At 32.9% G+C, this 20836-nt stretch overlaps 3 protein-coding genes across 3 annotated transcripts; 2 read left to right on the top strand and 1 right to left on the bottom strand.

Annotated features, from left to right (window-relative positions):
- Nucleotides 1-14168: 14168 nt before the first annotated feature.
- On the top strand, nucleotides 14169-15515 carry LOC144450649 (uncharacterized). Its single transcript, XM_078141294.1, has one exon. The coding sequence runs from the start codon at nucleotides 14169-14171 to the stop codon at nucleotides 15513-15515; it is 1347 nt and encodes a 448-aa protein (XP_077997420.1).
- Nucleotides 15516-16259: 744 nt separating this feature from the next.
- LOC144450650 (uncharacterized) lies at nucleotides 16260-18332 on the bottom strand. The gene has a single exon (XM_078141295.1). It carries the CDS (start codon nucleotides 18330-18332, stop codon nucleotides 16260-16262), a length of 2073 nt encoding a protein of 690 aa, XP_077997421.1.
- A 740-nt stretch (nucleotides 18333-19072) lies between these two features.
- LOC144450651 (uncharacterized) lies at nucleotides 19073-20312 on the top strand. The gene is made up of 2 exons (XM_078141296.1): nucleotides 19073-19390; nucleotides 19512-20312. The coding sequence occupies exons 1-2, from the start codon at nucleotides 19073-19075 to the stop codon at nucleotides 20310-20312; spliced, it is 1119 nt and encodes a 372-aa protein (XP_077997422.1).
- Nucleotides 20313-20836: the final 524 nt, after the last annotated feature.

The raw sequence follows: 20836 nt of genomic DNA on the forward strand, positions 1-20836 counted from the left end.
CATTATGTTTTGTTTCAATGAAATACTGAATGTCACTAGTAGTTATAAACTCATTATGTTTTGTTTCATTGAAATACTGACTTTCACTAGTAGTTATAAACTCATTATGTTTTGTTTCATTGAAATACTGAATGTCACTAGTAGTTATAAACTCATTATGTTTTGTTTCAATAAAATACTGACTTTCACTAGTAGTTATAAACTCATGTTTTGTTTCATTGAAATACTGAATGTCACTAGTAGTTATAAACTCATGTTTTGTTTCAATGAAATACTGAATGTCACTAGTAGTTATAAACTCATTATGTTTTGTTTCAATGAAATACTGAATGTCGCTAGTAGTCATAAACTCATTATGTTTTGTTTCAATGAAATACTGACTTTCACTAGTAGTTATAAACTCATGTTTTGTTTCATTGAAATACTGAATGTCACTAGTAGTTATAAACTCATGTTTTGTTTCAATGAAATACTGAATGTCACTAGTAGTTATAAACTCATTATGTTTTGTTTCATTGAAATACTGACTTTCACTAGTAGTTATAAACTCATTATGTTTTGTTTCAATGAAATACTGAATGTCGCTAGTAGTTATAAACTCATTATGTTTTGTTTCAATGAAATACTGAATGTCACTAGTAGTTATAAACTCATTATGCTTTGTTTCAATGAAATACTGACTGTCACTAGTAGTAAACTCATTATGTTTTGTTTCAATAAAATACTGAATGTCACTAGTAGTCATAAACTCATTATGTTTTGTTTCAATGAAATACTGACTGTCACTAGTAGTCATAAACTCATTATGCTTTGTTTCAATGAAATACTGAATGTCACTAGTAGTTATAAACTCATTATGTTTTGTTTCAATGAAATACTGACTGTCACTAGTAGTTATAAACTCATTATGTTTTGTTTCAATGAAATACTGACTGTCACTAGTAGTTATAAACTCATTATGTTTTGTTTCATTGAAATACTGACTTTCACTAGTAGTTATAAACTCATTATGCTTTGTTTCAATGAAATACTGACTGTCACTAGTAGTAAACTCATTATGTTTTGTTTCAATAAAATACTGAATGTCACTAGTAGTCATAAACTCATTATGTTTTGTTTCATTGAAATACTGAATGTCACTAGTAGTTATAAACTCATTATGCTTTGTTTCAATGAAATACTGACTGTCACTAGTAGTCATAAACTCATTATGCTTTGTTTCAATGAAATACTGACTGTCACTAGTAGTTATAAACTCATTATGCTTTGTTTCAATGAAATACTGAATGTCACTAGTAGTTATAAACTCATTATGCTTTGTTTCAATGAAATACTGACTGTCACTAGTAGTAAACTCATTATGTTTTGTTTCAATAAAATACTGAATGTCACTAGTAGTCATAAACTCATTATGTTTTGTTTCATTGAAATACTGACTTTCGCTAGTAGTTATAAACTCATTATGTTTTGTTTCAATGAAATACTGACTGTCACTAGTAGTTATAAACTCATTATGTTTTGTTTCAATAAAATACTGAATGTCACTAGTAGTCATAAACTCATTATGTTTTGTTTCATTGAAATACTGAATGTCACTAGTAGTTATAAACTCATTATGTTTTGTTTCAATGAAACACTGACTGTCACTAGTAGTTATAAACTCATTATGTTTTGTTTCAATAAAATACTGAATGTCACTAGTAGTCATAAACTCATTATGTTTTGTTTCATACTGACTTTCACTAGTAGTTATAAACTCATTATGTTTTGTTTCAATGAAATACTGACTGTCACTAGTAGTTATAAACTCATTATGTTTTGTTTCATTGAAATACTGAATTTCACTAGTAGTTATAAACTCATTATGTTTTGTTTCATTGAAATACTGAATTTCACTAGTAGTTATAAACTCATTATGTTTTGTTTCATTAAAAATACTGACTTTCACTACTAGTCATAAACTCATTATGTTTTGTTTCATTGAAATACTGAATGTCACTAGTAGTCATAAACTCATTATGCTTTGTTTCAATGAAATACTGAATGTCACTAGTAGTTATAAACTCATTATGCTTTGTTTCAATGAAATACTGAATGTCACTAGTAGTTATAAACTCATTATGTTTTGTTTCATTGAAATACTGAATTTCACTAGTAGTTATAAACTCATTATGTTTTGTTTCATTAAAAATACTGACTTTCACTACTAGTCATAAACTCATTATGTTTTGTTTCATTGAAATACTGAATGTCACTAGTAGTTATAAACTCATTATGTTTTGTTTCATTGAAATACTGAATTTCACTACTAGTCATAAACTCATTATGTTTTGTTTCAATGAAATACTGTATGTCACTAGTAGTTAAAAACTCATATTTTGTTTCAATGAAATACTGACTGTCACTAGTAGTCATGAACTCATTATGTTTTGTTTCAATGAAATACTGAATGTCACTAGTAGTTATAAACTCATTATGTTTTGTTTCAATGAAATACTGACTTTCACTAGTAGTTATAAACTCATTATGTTTTGTTTCATTGAAATACTGAATGTCACTAGTAGTCATAAACTCATTATGTTTTGTTTCAATGAAATACTGAATGTCACTAGTAGTTATAAACTCATTATGTTTTGTTTCATTGAAATACTGAATTTCACTACTAGTCATAAACTCATTATGTTTTGTTTCAATGAAATACTGTATGTCACTAGTAGTTAAAAACTCATATTTTGTTTCAATGAAATACTGAATGTCACTAGTAGTCATAAACTCATTATGTTTTGTTTCAATGAAATACTGAATGTCACTAGTAGTTATAAACTCATTATGTTTTGTTTCAATGAAATACTGAATGTCACTAGTAGTTATAAACTCATTGTGTTTTGTTTCAATGAAATACTGACTTTCACTAGTAGTTATAAACTCATTATGTTTTGTTTCATTGAAATACTGAATGTCACTAGTAGTCATAAACTCATTATGTTTTGTTTCAATGAAATACTGAATGTCACTAGTAGTTATAAACTCATTATGTTTTGTTTCATTGAAATACTGACTTTCACTAGTAGTTATAAACTCATTATGTTTTGTTTCATTGAAATACTGAATGTCACTAGTAGTTATAAACTCATTATGTTTTGTTTCAATAAAATACTGACTTTCACTAGTAGTTATAAACTCATGTTTTGTTTCATTGAAATACTGAATGTCACTAGTAGTTATAAACTCATGTTTTGTTTCAATGAAATACTGAATGTCACTAGTAGTTATAAACTCATTATGTTTTGTTTCAATGAAATACTGAATGTCGCTAGTAGTCATAAACTCATTATGTTTTGTTTCAATGAAATACTGACTTTCACTAGTAGTTATAAACTCATGTTTTGTTTCATTGAAATACTGAATGTCACTAGTAGTTATAAACTCATGTTTTGTTTCAATGAAATACTGAATGTCACTAGTAGTTATAAACTCATTATGTTTTGTTTCATTGAAATACTGACTTTCACTAGTAGTTATAAACTCATTATGTTTTGTTTCAATGAAATACTGAATGTCGCTAGTAGTTATAAACTCATTATGTTTTGTTTCAATGAAATACTGAATGTCACTAGTAGTTATAAACTCATTATGCTTTGTTTCAATGAAATACTGACTGTCACTAGTAGTAAACTCATTATGTTTTGTTTCAATAAAATACTGAATGTCACTAGTAGTCATAAACTCATTATGTTTTGTTTCAATGAAATACTGACTGTCACTAGTAGTCATAAACTCATTATGCTTTGTTTCAATGAAATACTGAATGTCACTAGTAGTTATAAACTCATTATGTTTTGTTTCAATGAAATACTGACTGTCACTAGTAGTTATAAACTCATTATGTTTTGTTTCAATGAAATACTGACTGTCACTAGTAGTTATAAACTCATTATGTTTTGTTTCATTGAAATACTGACTTTCACTAGTAGTTATAAACTCATTATGCTTTGTTTCAATGAAATACTGACTGTCACTAGTAGTAAACTCATTATGTTTTGTTTCAATAAAATACTGAATGTCACTAGTAGTCATAAACTCATTATGTTTTGTTTCATTGAAATACTGAATGTCACTAGTAGTTATAAACTCATTATGCTTTGTTTCAATGAAATACTGACTGTCACTAGTAGTCATAAACTCATTATGCTTTGTTTCAATGAAATACTGACTGTCACTAGTAGTTATAAACTCATTATGCTTTGTTTCAATGAAATACTGAATGTCACTAGTAGTTATAAACTCATTATGCTTTGTTTCAATGAAATACTGACTGTCACTAGTAGTAAACTCATTATGTTTTGTTTCAATAAAATACTGAATGTCACTAGTAGTCATAAACTCATTATGTTTTGTTTCATTGAAATACTGACTTTCACTAGTAGTTATAAACTCATTATGTTTTGTTTCAATGAAATACTGACTGTCACTAGTAGTTATAAACTCATTATGTTTTGTTTCAATAAAATACTGAATGTCACTAGTAGTCATAAACTCATTATGTTTTGTTTCATTGAAATACTGAATGTCACTAGTAGTTATAAACTCATTATGTTTTGTTTCAATGAAACACTGACTGTCACTAGTAGTTATAAACTCATTATGTTTTGTTTCAATAAAATACTGAATGTCACTAGTAGTCATAAACTCATTATGTTTTGTTTCATACTGACTTTCACTAGTAGTTATAAACTCATTATGTTTTGTTTCAATGAAATACTGACTGTCACTAGTAGTTATAAACTCATTATGTTTTGTTTCATTGAAATACTGAATTTCACTAGTAGTTATAAACTCATTATGTTTTGTTTCATTGAAATACTGAATTTCACTAGTAGTTATAAACTCATTATGTTTTGTTTCATTAAAAATACTGACTTTCACTACTAGTCATAAACTCATTATGTTTTGTTTCATTGAAATACTGAATGTCACTAGTAGTCATAAACTCATTATGCTTTGTTTCAATGAAATACTGAATGTCACTAGTAGTTATAAACTCATTATGCTTTGTTTCAATGAAATACTGAATGTCACTAGTAGTTATAAACTCATTATGTTTTGTTTCATTGAAATACTGAATTTCACTAGTAGTTATAAACTCATTATGTTTTGTTTCATTAAAAATACTGACTTTCACTACTAGTCATAAACTCATTATGTTTTGTTTCATTGAAATACTGAATGTCACTAGTAGTTATAAACTCATTATGTTTTGTTTCATTGAAATACTGAATTTCACTACTAGTCATAAACTCATTATGTTTTGTTTCAATGAAATACTGTATGTCACTAGTAGTTAAAAACTCATATTTTGTTTCAATGAAATACTGACTGTCACTAGTAGTCATGAACTCATTATGTTTTGTTTCAATGAAATACTGAATGTCACTAGTAGTTATAAACTCATTATGTTTTGTTTCAATGAAATACTGACTTTCACTAGTAGTTATAAACTCATTATGTTTTGTTTCATTGAAATACTGAATGTCACTAGTAGTCATAAACTCATTATGTTTTGTTTCAATGAAATACTGAATGTCACTAGTAGTTATAAACTCATTATGTTTTGTTTCATTGAAATACTGACTTTCACTAGTAGTTATAAACTCATTATGTTTTGTTTCATTGAAATACTGAATGTCACTAGTAGTTATAAACTCATTATGTTTTGTTTCAATGAAATACTGACTTTCACTAGTAGTTATAAACTCATGTTTTGTTTCATTGAAATACTGAATGTCACTAGTAGTTATAAACTCATGTTTTGTTTCAATGAAATACTGAATGTCACTAGTAGTTATAAACTCATGTTTTGTTTCAATGAAATACTGAATGTCGCTAGTAGTCATAAACTCATTATGTTTTGTTTCAATGAAATACTGACTTTCACTAGTAGTTATAAACTCATGTTTTGTTTCATTGAAATACTGAATGTCACTAGTAGTTATAAACTCATGTTTTGTTTCAATGAAATACTGAATGTCACTAGTAGTTATAAACTCATTATGTTTTGTTTCATTGAAATACTGACTTTCACTAGTAGTTATAAACTCATTATGTTTTGTTTCAATGAAATACTGAATGTCGCTAGTAGTTATAAACTCATTATGTTTTGTTTCAATGAAATACTGAATGTCACTAGTAGTTATAAACTCATTATGTTTTGTTTCATTGAAATACTGACTTTCACTACTAGTCATAAACTCATTGTTTTGTTTCAATGAAATACTGAATGTCACTAGTAGTTATAAACTCATTATGTTTTGTTTCAATGAAATACTGACTGTCACTAGTAGTCATAAACTCATTATGTTTTGTTTCAATGAAATACTGAATGTCACTAGTAGTTATAAACTCATTATGTTTTGTTTCAATGAAATACTGACTTTCACTAGTAGTTATAAACTCATTATGGTTTGTTTTATTGAAATACTGAATGTCACTAGTAGTTATAAACTATAAACTCATTATGTTTTGTTTCAATGAAATACTGAATGTCACTAGTAGTTATAAACTCATTATGTTTTGTTTCATTGAAATACAGACTTTCACTCGTAGTTATAAACTCATTATGTTTTGTTTCATTGAAATACTGAATGTCACTAGTAGTCATAAACTCATTATGTTTTGTTTCAATGAAATACTGAATGTCGCTAGTAGTTATGAACTCATTATGTTTTGTTTCAATGAAATACTGAATGTCGCTAGTAGTTATAAACTCATTATGTTTTGTTTCATTGAAATACTGACTTTCACTACTAGTCATAAACTCATTGTTTTGTTTCAATGAAATACTGAATGTCACTAGTAGTTATAAACTCATTATGTTTTGTTTCAATGAAATACTGACTGTCACTAGTAGTCATAAACTCATTATGTTTTGTTTCATTGAAATACTGAATGTCACTAGTAGTCATAAACTCATTGTTTTGTTTCAATAAAATACTGAATGTCACTAGTAGTCATAAACTCATTATGTTTTGTTTCATTGCAATACTGAATGTCACTAGTAGTTATAAACTCATTATGTTTTGTTTCATTGAAATACTGACTTTCACTAGTAGTTATAAACTCATTATGGTTTGTTTTATTGAAATACTGAATGTCACTAGTAGTTATAAACTCATTATGTTTTGTTTCATTGAAATACTGAATGTCACTAGTAGTTATAAACTCATTATGTTTTGTTTCAATGAAATACTGAATGTCGCTAGTAGTCATAAACTCATTATGTTTTGTTTCAATGAAATACTGACTGTCACTAGTAGTTATAAACTCATTATGTTTTGTTTCAATGAAATACTGAATGTCACTAGTAGTCATAAACTCATTATCTTTTGTTTCAATGAAATACTGACTGTCACTAGTAGTTATAAACTCATTATGTTTTGTTTCAATGAAATACTGAATGTCACTAGTAGTTATAAACTCATTATGTTTTGTTTCATTGAAATACTGAATGTCACTAGTAGTTATAAACTCATTATGTTTTGTTTCAATGAAATACTGACTGTCACTAGTAGTCATAAACTCATTATGTTTTGTTTCAATGAAATACTGAATGTCACTAGTAGTTATAAACTCATTATGTTTTGTTTCAATGAAATACTGACTGTCACTAGTAGTCATAAACTCATTATGTTTTGTTTCATTGAAATACTGAATGTCACTAGTAGTTATAAACTCATTATGTTTTGTTTCATTGAAATACTGAATGTCACTAGTAGTTATAAACTCATTATGTTTTGTTTCAATGAAATACTGAATGTCACTAGTAGTTATAAACTCATTATGTTTTGTTTCATTGAAATACTGAATGTCACTAGTAGTTATAAACTCATTATGTTTTGTTTCAATGAAATACTGAATGTCACTAGTAGTTATAAACTCATTATGTTTTGTTTCATTGAAATACTGAATGTCACTAGTAGTTATAAACTCATTATGTTTTGTTTCAATGAAATACTGAATGTCACTAGTAGTTATAAACTCATTATGTTTTGTTTCATTGAAATACTGAATGTCACTAGTAGTTATAAACTCATTATGTTTTGTTTCAATGAAATACTGACTTTCACTAGTAGTTATAAACTCATTATGGTTTGTTTTATTGAAATACTGAATGTCACTAGTAGTTATAAACTCATCATGTTTTGTTTCATTGAAATACTGAATGTCACTAGTAGTTATAAACTCATTATGTTTTGTTTCAATGAAATACTGAATGTCACTAGTAGTTATAAACTCATTATGTTTTGTTTCATTGAAATACTGACTTTCACTCGTAGTTATAAACTCATTATGTTTTGTTTCAATGAAATACTGAATGTCGCTAGTAGTTATAAACTCATTATGTTTTGTTTCAATGAAATACTGAATGTCACTAGTAGTTATAAACTCATTATGTTTTGTTTCATTGAAATACTGAATGTCACTAGTAGTTATAAACTCATTATGTTTTGTTTCAATGAAATACTGACTGTCACTAGTAGTCATAAACTCATTATGTTTGTTTCATTGAAATACTGAATGTCACTAGTAGTTATAAACTCATTATGTTTTGTTTCATTGAAATACTGAATGTCACTAGTAGTTATAAACTCATTATGTTTTGTTTCAATGAAATACTGACTGTCACTAGTAGTCATAAACTCATTATGTTTGTTTCATTGAAATACTGAATGTCACTAGTAGTTATAAACTCATTATGTTTTGTTTCAATGAAATACTGAATGTCACTAGTAGTTATAAACTCATTATGTTTTGTTTCAATGAAATACTGACTGTCACTAGTAGTTATAAACTCATTATGTTTTGTTTCAATGAAATACTGAATGTCACTAGTAGTCATAAACTCATTATGTTTTGTTTCATTGAAATACTGACTCACTAGTAGTCATAAACTCATTATGTTTTGTTTCATTGAAATACTGACTTTCACTACTAGTTATAAACTCATTATGTTTTGTTTCAATGAAATACTGACTGTCACTAGTAGTTATAAACTCATTATGTTTTGTTTCATTGAAATACTGAATGTCACTAGTAGTCATAAACGAAATGAAACAAAACATAATGAGTTTATGACTACCAATAACATTCAGTATTTCATTGAAACAAAACATAATGAGCTTATGACTACTAGTGACATTCAGTATTTCATTGAAACAAAACATAATGAGTTTATGACTACTCGTGACATTCAGTATTTCAATGAAACAAAACATAATTAGTTTATAGCTACTAGTGACAGTCAGTATTTCGATGAAACAAAACATAATGAGTTTATAACTACTAGTGACATTCAGTATTTCAATGAAACAAAACATAATGAGTTTATAACTACTAGTGACATTCAGTATTTCAATGAAACAAAACATAATGAGTTTATGACTACTAGTGACATTCAGTATTTCATTGAAACAAAACATAATGAGTTTATAACTACTAGTGACATTCAGTATTTCAATGAAACAAAACATAATGAGTTTATAACTACTAGTGACAGTCAGTATTTCAATCAAACAAAACATAATGAGTTAATGACTACTAGTGACATTCAGTATTTCATTGAAACAAAACATAATGAGTTTATGACTACTAGTGACATTCAGTATTTCATTGAAACAAAACATAATGAGTTTATGACTACTAGTGACAGTCAGTATTTCATTGAAACAAAACATAATGAGTTTATGACTACTAGTGACATTCAGTATTTTATTGAAACAAAACATAATGAGTTTATGACTACTAGTGACATTCAGTATTTCATTGAAACAAAACACAATGAGTTTATAACTACTAGTGACATTCAGTATTTCAATGAAACAAAACATAATGAGTTTATAACTACTAGTGACAGTCAGTATTTCATTGAAACAAAACATAATGAGTTTACTACTAGTGACAGTCAGTATTTCATTGAAACAAAGCATAATGAGTTTATAACTTGTCATTAAAGTTAAACAAAAAATGCAGGTGATTATGAAAAAAGAAAGGGGATGTAACAGGACAAGCACATAATAATTAAAAATGTCTATTTTGGACAAACTGTGTTTATTCTAAATCATTGTTCTATATAGCTCCTTGTGAGAGAGAAGTGGAACATGATGAGTCATTTAAGATAATACTGGAATCAAACAATACACTACTAGAACAATGTAAAAAAGGCTGGCGACCAGAGGTAGACGAATCATCCCCCACTTGCCATAATGGAAATTGGTCAACGCTTACAGGTTGTGTCGGTAGGTTCAATGTTGACTTTTATTACTTGGGTATGTTTTATTATGTGGGTATGTCACTTACATGGGTACATAATCACCAAGGCTGTTGTTTGCTATGTCATATATTGTACAATTTTGAAAAATGATTTGTCCAATCTTACCTGGATTGGACAGATTATTTTTCAAAATTATACAATATTGACACAGGCACTCCAAACCACAGCTGAACTATTGATTTTGAGGTGAATACAACATTACATGTACAACAATTTGATACACATTCTATTAATAACCATGATCTTGACAGGGACATTGGTACTTAGGAAATTTATAATGCCCTCCAGAAAATTAAAACAGGTAAATCACCAGGTTCTGACTCTATAATTCATGACATATTGACATGTGTTACCCCATCAATTGTCCTCTGTATGAGAAAATTATTCAATCAAATCTTATCAAATGGCAAATATCCAAATCAATGGAATACAAGCTACCTTGTTCCATTACATAAGTCTGGGGACATTACAAATGTCAATAATAATAGAGGTATAATGCTGTCAAATTCAATTTCTCTAAACTTCTAAACGTAATCCTGAACAACCGTAATTATATATCCAAGACACACAGTTTGGTTTTCACAAGAATTATCGTACAACTGATTGTATTTTTATACTTAAATCTTTAATTAGTAAGTATGTATGTAGAGCAGATAGAAACCAATATCTCTGCTTGCTTTATTGACCTGCGCAAGGGTTTCGACAGTGTATGGTCAGTGTTTTATTTAAGGGCGGTAAGTAGGTAAAATCTACCGGGGTTCCCACATCATTTTACCGGGGTTCCCCACCAAAATTATGATACATTGCATGGGAAGCACTACCAGTTTTACCTCTTTCCCCCTTTCTGTTACCGGGGTTCCCAAACCTTAGCAAAAACACTGATGGTGGTATGCTATGCAAATTACTTAAATCAGGTGTCACAGGAAAATTATATAGCCTGATTCAATCAATGTAATCTGAAACATATTATGCCATCAAAACTGTTCACGGTTGTACCAACACTTTTCCATCTTCAAGTGGTGTTAAACAGGGGAGTAATTTAAGCCCACTCTTGTTTAATATTTTTATAAATGATCTATCAGATAATATTTATTATAATCCTGTAAATCTATACAACTCTTGATTTAATTGTCTACCTTTTGTGGATGATATTGTTATGTAGGCCTTCAAAATAGTCTAGATAAGTTTCATAACTATTGTAAGAAATGGAAACTTAAAGTTAATACTAATAAGACAAAAGTTATTATTTTCAGTAATCTAGGCCAAATGATTGACAGTGATTTTTACATAGGTGGAGAAAAGGAAGTTTGGGGAGCTTAAACTATACAAATGAAGAACTTGGTAATGAAGTGTTTATCAAACATTTGTTTAGTGATTAACACCCTTTTGAACAAATACATTCTAAATTTTGCAAACAAGTGTTGAGTGTACACAAAAAGTCAAGTAATATTGTCTCAAAAGCTTAATTACAGTCATTATAGAAATCTGTAAACAAATGTTAAATTATGAAAACAGATCAAGAAATGGAGAATGCAGTAACCTTGTATAATCATAGACAATAGAGAGGGATCTCTATTGTCTATGGTATAATGTGCTTTCACCTCAAAAAAGAAAACTCATGGTAATATATGGACGTCCTTTGTCAATAAGTTGCATGAGATAACTGCGCTTAATGGTGATGCTGATGTAACAAATCTTAGTAGTCAATTGAAAAAGATTGATATCGATAGTATTTGGATAATAACGATTCAAAAAACTGACAACAAATTACGTACCGATAACAAATCTAAAACACATTATGAATTTGAACTATATCAAGAACAAGTAAATAATGTTTGGCACAAAGTCAGCATAACAAAGCTCAGGATCTCAGCATATAATTTACCAAATTGAATCGAAAGACTACGATATACCTGCAAGGGATTCCCCCGGATGAAATAATTATGTCATTTATGTAATACTAAAGCTATTGATGATGAGATCCATGCTATAATGGATTGCAGCAATACATCTGTAATTGAAACTAGAAACCAATTTCAAAGAACTATCGAAATTTATGATCAAAGTCTGTCAATATTATCTAAAAAACGAATAATGAGCTCAATGATGATGTCATCACTAATAGCTTTGGAAAATTCTCTAATTCATTATTATCTTTGTATTCAATACTGTAGTTTAGTGTTATATATATATATAACTCGGTGAGTATCAATCTGCTAAGACAGTGCTCTATACCACAGTGGCAGAGCGCAATAGTTTTGTAGCAATACATCTGTAAACTAAATACATATATATACAAACTATATATATATATATATATATATATATATATATATATATATATATATATATATATATATATATATATATATATATATATACATGATGTATATATATATATATATATATATATACTGTATATATAATTAATCTATTATTGCTGTTCTTGTTGTTTCTGTATGTTTTTGACCCTAGATAATGTGTTTCTTACATTATTTCATGTCAAATAAAACATACTATACTATATTGAACCCAATAACAAACAAGGGCTCTGTTGAAATATTGATTTAATATATCAAATAAATGTAGCTAGACAATATATGAATAAATTAATATTTATATTGTTCTGTCGGCAAATCTATAATTCATGTTTTGAATAAAGCATCTAATATTCCCTTGAATACGGATATTTTTTAAAGCCACAGTGAAATTCGAAACACTTTCCATTGTAAAAATGTTAACTTTGTGTCATGGAGTGAGTAAAAAAAGGGTGCAGCAAACGATATGCCATGTTATCATCCAGTGGTAGAGAAGCCTTATAGGGCTGAACAACATGGCATATCTTAGGGTCTGGCTAGTTTCTTCGGCCGGGGGGGGGGGTCACCCTGTTTTTGAAATTGGCAGTAGGGGGTCATGCTGTTTTGGATTGTGATGGAAGAAAAAAAATCCTTTCTACAATGGCATATAGCCTTGTCTGAAATGTGGTACATGTAAATGTTTAGCTAATTCACAAACGGTGAAAAAATACAGTACAACGTTCGACCACTCCAACTTTCAGAATCAAACAAGAATGGCTGACGGACTACAGAAAATTCAAAACCCAAAGGGAACCCGCAGTGCTTATTGAGGAAAGATAACTTCTTTACTAGGAAAAGCAAAGAGACTGATAGACTCATACACCCCTGAAGACCCCGAAAAACTCCTGGATCTGAACGTTCTACTAGAATTAATTAATGAAAAATTTAAAATAATAAAAAATTGGACTACCAGATAGTCAGTACAATTGAACTCGCCACGGAACTTGAAACTACATTAATGGAAGGTGACGATTACCTCGACAAAACATACGCCAAGAAAGCTAAGATCCAACGATTCATCAAGACTAAAACTACGGAAAGATCGACGACTCACACAACCGCTAACTCAAATTTCAATGTGACTGCATCCCGAGCTCCTGCACCCACCTACAAGTCTGTGAGTTTACCCAAACTGCAGTTACCTATGTTCAACGGGATGTCCTCAAATGGGCGAGTTTTTCCGACACCTTTAATTCGGCTGTTGATTAAGATCCTAACCTCGGAGACATTAAAAAATATCAGTATTTACGAACCCAACTGTCGGGTGAAGCCGCTCGCATGATTGTTGGTTTGCCTCTCACAGACGCAAACTACAAACATGCTCTCAAATCCTTAGAAAACGATACGGACAGACCCATAAGATAATTCATGCTCACATGAAATCCTTGTGGGATTTATCAAAACCCACTAATGAATAAGACAGGCTAAGGAACTTTTATGACACATTGGAAAGCAGTATTCATGGACTCGAAGCTCTAGGGAAAATGGAGACCACCTACGGTGACTTCCTGGTACCGATCATATTAGAGAAATTACCCGGGAACGTTCGTCAACAAATTGCGCGTGAACACGGTGATAAAGACTGGAAGCTCGCCGAATTACGACAAGCACTACTGAAAGAGATAGAAGCACTTCAAGCTGGTTCTAACGATGAACCAGAACGAAACACTTTCGCGGAAACACCATGCACCACTGCTTTTTACACAGACACTAGGAGGACTTCACCCCCGCAAGGAACGACGCACCCAAGAAAACCTAGAACTTGTGCCTACTGCAAGGGACCGCACTACCACAATGACTGTGTCATAGTCATCGATCGCAAGAAACATCACGATATCGCAAAACGAGACAGACTGTGCTTCAACTGCCTGGGAAGACACAGAGCTTCAGAATGTAAGTCGAAAGGCAAATGTGGATGGAAACACCACACGTCGCTGTGTTCTAGTTCGGAGACTAAACAGGTAACCCCGCCAAAGAAATCTGAGGAAAACACCGAACCTACTTCTACCCCTTCTCAGACCGCTAGTCACACGCACGTCTACTTTGCCAGAACGAAAACTACCGAAAACTCACAAAATGGACCCGTTTTACTGAAAACAGCTGTTGCTCCAGTATCTACAGACTCGGATACGGTAAACGCTACAATATTATTCGATGAAGGTGCTACACGTTCATTTATTACTCATGATCTGGCTAATAAACTCAATCTGAAACCGAACAATTCAGAATTAGTAAACTTAACGACATTTGGAGAAAAGGGACCACAAATGCGATCATTTGATGTGACAAACATCACCTTGCAAACTCTAGACGGACCTCGCACAATATCGGCTTTAATCGTACCCAAGATTTCTGCACCAATTACAAATTTAATCTCTCGCTCGCTACTGAACCAACCTCATCTAAGAGGCCTACAATTTGCTCATCCAATCTCAAATGTGGACTCCTTCGAAATATCGGTATTGATAGGGGCAGATTGTTACTGGGAATTTGTTGAAGATCGTGTTATTCGTGGAAACGGTCCTACAGCGGTAATGTCTAAGTTTGGATACTTACTTTCTGGTCCAACCAGTCAAACTACATTGAACTCTAACACCACTATGCTACATGTTGCCGCTAACACATGTGAAGAAGAATCGAAACTACAATCCTATTGGGATTTAGAGACTATCGGAATAAATGAAGCTAATGCAGACATCAACGCTAAAGAAATAGAGTTTGAGACTTCACGTGACACACATTTGAGCGTGAAAAATGGAAAATATGTCGCTAAACTTTTCTGTGCCCGAGAATGCGACTTAGCATCTCTGGACATAAAGCTTTCTGTATGATCACTCTGGATCCCTTGAATAGCACACCATTTTGAACGGTGAGTTCGTCTCTGTACAGCCAGTATTCTCTTATGATTAGCGGCACTTCATCTTTGTGCTCTGGCCAGCCAGTTAGAATTGTTAACTTCAGAGCTTGCAGACATTCATCTAGCTGTGTATGTTGCTGGATCTGGTAGAGTCTTTGCTCTGAGATGTTGATGTAGTCTGCTGCATTGATACTCTCAAATTCTGTGCTGAGTTTGGCTTCTTCAGTGATGTTGAATATTTCATATGCTGGCATCTCTTTAGTTGGTTTCTTTAGTGGTAGTGATGCACGTGACAGGAAGTCTGCGATGTACATTTCTTTGCCGTTCTTATAGTGTAAATCTAGGTTAAACTTTTGTAGGCGGACCAGCATTTGTTGTAACCTTTTTGGGACCGACAACAATGGTTTCTTGAAAATGATTTCGAGTGGCTGATGGTCAAAGTCGACATTGATGGTGTGGCGTCCAAATATATAATGATCGAATCTCTCACAGCCAAAAACGATAGCGAGGCATTCCTTTTCAATTGTGCATAGCATCTTTCTGTTGGTGTGAGTGTCCTGGATGCAAAAGCTACTGGTTGACCATTTTGTAGGATTGTTGCCCCTAGTCTCATTTCTCTTGCATCACATTGGAGTGTGACTTCTTCGTTAACATCGTAATATCGAAGAACTGGGTGGTTTGTAACCAGCTGCTTTAGTTGTTCGATGGCTTCATCATGTTATGTTTGCCAACACCATACTGCATCCTTGTCTGTGAGATGTCGTAATGACTTACAGACATCAGACAGGTGGGGGAGAAATCTGGACAGGTATGTTGCGAATCCTATCAAGCGTTGGACTGCCTGGATATCATTTGGTTTTGGTATTTCAATTATTGCTTTTATATTCTCTGGATCAGGGCGTGGGCCCTCATCGGTGAACAGGTGGCCCATCCATGGTACTGACTTGAGGAGTAACCGCATTTTCTTTTTGTTTAGCTTGAGATTTATTTGTTTGGCCCTGTCTAGTAATCCAATGAGACACTTGTCATGGTCTGCCACTGTATCCTCATATGTTACTATGATGTCGTCTGCTATCACCTCTACATTGTCCAGTCCTTCAAGATCCTCATGTTGTTGTCTCTGGTATTCTTTGGGGGCTGTCGCTATTCCAAATGGCATGCATAGCCAGCGGTAACGGCCCAAAGGTGTCCACATCGTTGTCAGATAACTGCTTTCCTTGTCAAGTTTCACTTGCCAAAATCCATCCTTTGCATCAAGTACAGAGAACACTTTGGCCTTAGCCAAATGTATGTCTTTGATGGTTGGCATTGGATAGTGTGACCGTTTCAGTGCTTTATTCAAGTCCTTTCGGATACGTAGTTTACCAGGATTTTTCACAACTACCATGCTACTGATCCAGTCGGTGGGTTCTGGCACTTTAGTAAGTATTTTCTGCTTTTCCAGAGATTCTATTTTTTTCTTTAGCTCTGACTTTAGTGCTACTGCAACTTTGCGTGGCTGATGCTTGATTGGTTTTACTGATTGGTCCACTTGCAGGTGGTATTGCCCTGGTAGGCACCCAAGGCCTTGGAATACATCTCTGTAGTCTGATAGTATCTTGTCCTGTGTCAATGGTGATGTATATTGGTAGACTCTGTCCTTGGCAGTGTTTGCACTCATTTTCTTCACTGATGGTTTAGGAGTCTTCACCGAATATATTAGTATAGTTGTTGCCATATTCATTGTGTGTACTGTCTCCGGTACATTTACTGTGAGCAGGCCAAGTGTTTGACAGGTATCCCCAGACAGTAGTGGCTTTTGATTTGTGTCGATAATCTGGAACTCAAGTGTGTATGATTTGTCATTGTGGTTACAATAAAGTCGACATTGTCCACGTGGTTTGATAATATGTCCTCCATATAGTTTCAGTGTGGCACAGCTTGGTTGTAGTCTGGGCTTACCATCTTGGCATATTTTACAGAGGTCATTGTACCTGATCACATTACATGTGGCACCACAATCTAGTTGGCATGACAACTGATATTCGTGACTGCTATCTGAACGGAGTTTGAGTGCTGCAAACCACTGTTTGCCTTTTCCTTTGAGAGATTCAATGCTGTGTTCAATCTGCAGGACAGATTCGCCAGATGAGGACTGGTCATGTTCACTGTCTGTCTCTTCTTCAGCTATCATGTGAACTCTGCGTTTATATTTTCTTTGTCTACACACCCTGGCAAAGTGGTTTTGTTTGTTACACACTCTGCATGTTTCCCCATAGGCAGGGCATTTATTTCTTTCATGTTGGCCAACACAGTATTGGCATGTCTTGTTTGATGACTCCCTTCTCTTCTCTTCTGTGCCATTTTTGTCTTTGCTTGGCCTCTTCTTGTATTTTGATGTGAAGTTTATTTCTTCCAGTTCGGTTGTTTCAAATTTCTTCAACTGCTTCTGTGTGACCTCACTGGTTTTGCATATCTCTATGGCCTTGTTTAGAGTAAGCTTTGACGATTCTCGTAACATCCTGGCCCTTGCATCACCATCTTTGGTTCCTATCACTATTCTATCACGAATCATGTCATCATGTAATGTACCAAATTCACATGTGGCTGCCAGCTCTTGCAGTTTATTGAGATACTCATAGATAGTTTCCGATCTGTCTTGGGTGATTGAGTTGAACACAAATCGCTCGTATGCCACGTTTCGGGTGGGGTCAAAGTGTTTCTTTAGGTGGCATAGTATGTGCTTTGTTTCTCTTTTGTCCTCCTCTGTTATGTCAAGATGTTTGTATGTGTGGAAACATTCTTTTCCCATAACTGATATCAGGGTGGCTAACTCTAATCTTGTTGTCTTTCTTATCTAGCTCAGTTGCTATTTCGTACGATTCCCATTGGTCTTGAAAAAATGACCAGTTTTCCGCTTTATTTCCCTTCATGTCCATGGGTGCGGGCACTGGGAACGTGTTCGACGCCATTTTGTTTCTATTGTTTTGCTTACCGCCAGTTTATGGGTACAGCTCCCGGTTTCAAATTTCGTCTTGTTGATCCGTTCCTCAATATGCAATCAGTTCGGACAAATCACTGTTGCTTGTGTTGAAATTTTCTGGACAGGTTGTGGTTGTTTGGCTTGATTTAGTGAGTAAATGCGATCACCAAATCTCCGCTTCTGACACCATGTTTAGAAAGCCATTGTCTTTTTAATAACACAATGTGGGTCGCCTCAAGAGGGCGTGCTACATAGTCAATGTACTTCAATATCGTAACAATAGCGAAGAAGTCTGTGTACTGGCCAACAAAGATGGAAAACTCGAAGAGAATACAAACGTGAATATTCTGGGATTACAGTGGAAAACGGATTTGGATAAACTTTCATATGCTAAGAAAATAAATTCGTCTAAGTCGGACACCATCATTACTAAACGCGAAATAGTCAGAGCTACGGCAAGTGTATTTGACCCACTAGGATATTTATCACCGGTACAAGTAAAAGCTAAATCGTTCATCCAAGAATTATGGAAAGAAAAACTAGACTGGGATGAATCTATCCCTGAATCGATGGCAAAGAAATGGAAAGAAATTATCATTGATTTGAATGATGTCCAAAACGTGACATTTCGGCGCCAATATATGTCAGACATCAACCCCAACGACTGCGAACTACACGTGTTCTCTGATGCGAGTCCTCAAGCTTATGGGGCAGCAGTTTACTTAAGATGTGGAAACAAAACGTCGCTCGTGATGGCAAAGACGCGTGTGAAACCATTGAAAGAAATATCTCTTCCGCAAATGGAGTTAATGGGAGCCGCAATCGCTACGAGACTAGCAAACCACATAATTGGCGCACTACAGGGTCAACTTTCGTTCACAAAACAAGTACGACAGCCAAATAGTTATTCACTGGATTACGGGACAGAAAAAGTTGCCAGTGTTTGTACAAAATAGAGTCAAGGAAATAAACAAATCTTCCTACCACGTGAAATATTGTCCATCTAAGGACAATCCCGCGGATTTACTTACAAGGGGAATTACTACAACAGAACTCAAACAATCAAAGTTATGGTGGGATGGACCGACTTGGTTAAGCCAAGGTGACTGGCCGATATGTGAATTATTCGACAGCACAGTCTTACTACAACATGAAATTCACTCAGAATCACAAGATGCTACACAAGTTGACAAGGACGAGAAACCTGCTATTCACAGCATCAGAGAACTCATAGACATAAATCAATACAGCTCGTTACACAAACTACTAAGAGTTACTGCGCTGGTATTGAGATTCGTGACTGCTACTAAAGGAAAAGACGAAAATCGCGCTACAGGTTCACCCTCGCCAAAAGAAATAAAAGAAGCTGAAAATGTATGGATCAAAACAATACAAGCTGAAACTTTGGACAAAGAAATTGCAGCCTTGTCTAAAAAATCTACAGTCAAAGAACCGCTCGTGACACAACTTTGTTTATTTCTAGACGGAAAAGGGATACTTCGTTTAGGCGGGAGATTACACAATGCACCAATCAACTACTCTACGAAATTTCCCGCTCTTTTGCTACGAAATCATGAGTTTACTCATCTACTGATTAGACACGCCCACTTAAAAGTCTTTCACTCCGGAATCCAGTCTACAGTGAAACACATTCGACAACGCTATTGGATATCAAGTATACACGAAGCTGTCAAGGCGGCGCTTCAAAAATGTGTGACATTCAAGAAGGTTAATGGCAAATCATATGACATGCCGGTATCTCCTCCATTACAGTCATGCCGCGTCAACAAAGCCCCACCCACAGGGTAAAGGACCAATGATCAATTTTGTACTCGCAATTTTCCGGATTTCTAATATTATTTTCTGTACATTTCAAATAAAGTTTTATATACTGTTTCCTCTTACTGTTTTTTTTCTATTTCCTACCTGATATCAATGTCTTATCTGAGTTTATCAGCTTTGCATTAATTAGTAGCTTGCTAGAACAAACTCACTATTTGCCCAAATTAACACATTATACCGTGAGTGTAAACATCTACTGTGTATTACCATTTAGTCGGATCAGTAGATGTTTACACTCACAGCATAATGCGTTAATTTGGGCAAATAGTGAGTTTGTTCTAGCAAGCTACTAATTAATGCAAAGCTGATAAACTCAGATAAGACACTGATATCAGGTAGGAAATAGAAAAAAACAGTAAGAGGAAACAGTATTTAAAACTTTATTTGAAATATACAGAAAATATTATTAGAAATCCGGAAAATCGCGAGTACAAAATTGATCATTGGTCCTTTACCCTGTGCCCCACCCTTCACAGTGACTGGAGTTGACC

This window comes from Glandiceps talaboti, chromosome 20 (genome assembly GCF_964340395.1).
Source record: "Glandiceps talaboti chromosome 20, keGlaTala1.1, whole genome shotgun sequence".
Classification (NCBI taxonomy): Eukaryota; Metazoa; Hemichordata; class Enteropneusta; family Spengelidae; genus Glandiceps; species Glandiceps talaboti.

Excerpts from the sequence above, each read along its gene's own strand:
- LOC144450649 (XM_078141294.1), top strand. The coding sequence starts at position 14,169 with ATGGAGACCACCTACGGTGACTTCCTGGTACCGATCATATTAGAGAAA.
- LOC144450650 (XM_078141295.1), bottom strand. The coding sequence starts at position 18,332 with ATGGGAAAAGAATGTTTCCACACATACAAACATCTTGACATAACAGAG.
- LOC144450651 (XM_078141296.1), top strand. The coding sequence starts at position 19,073 with ATGGCAAAGAAATGGAAAGAAATTATCATTGATTTGAATGATGTCCAA. Across the intron at positions 19,391-19,511 it reads AACTTTCGTTCACAAAACAA|GACAATCCCGCGGATTTACT; the intron begins GTACGACAGCCA and ends TGTCCATCTAAG.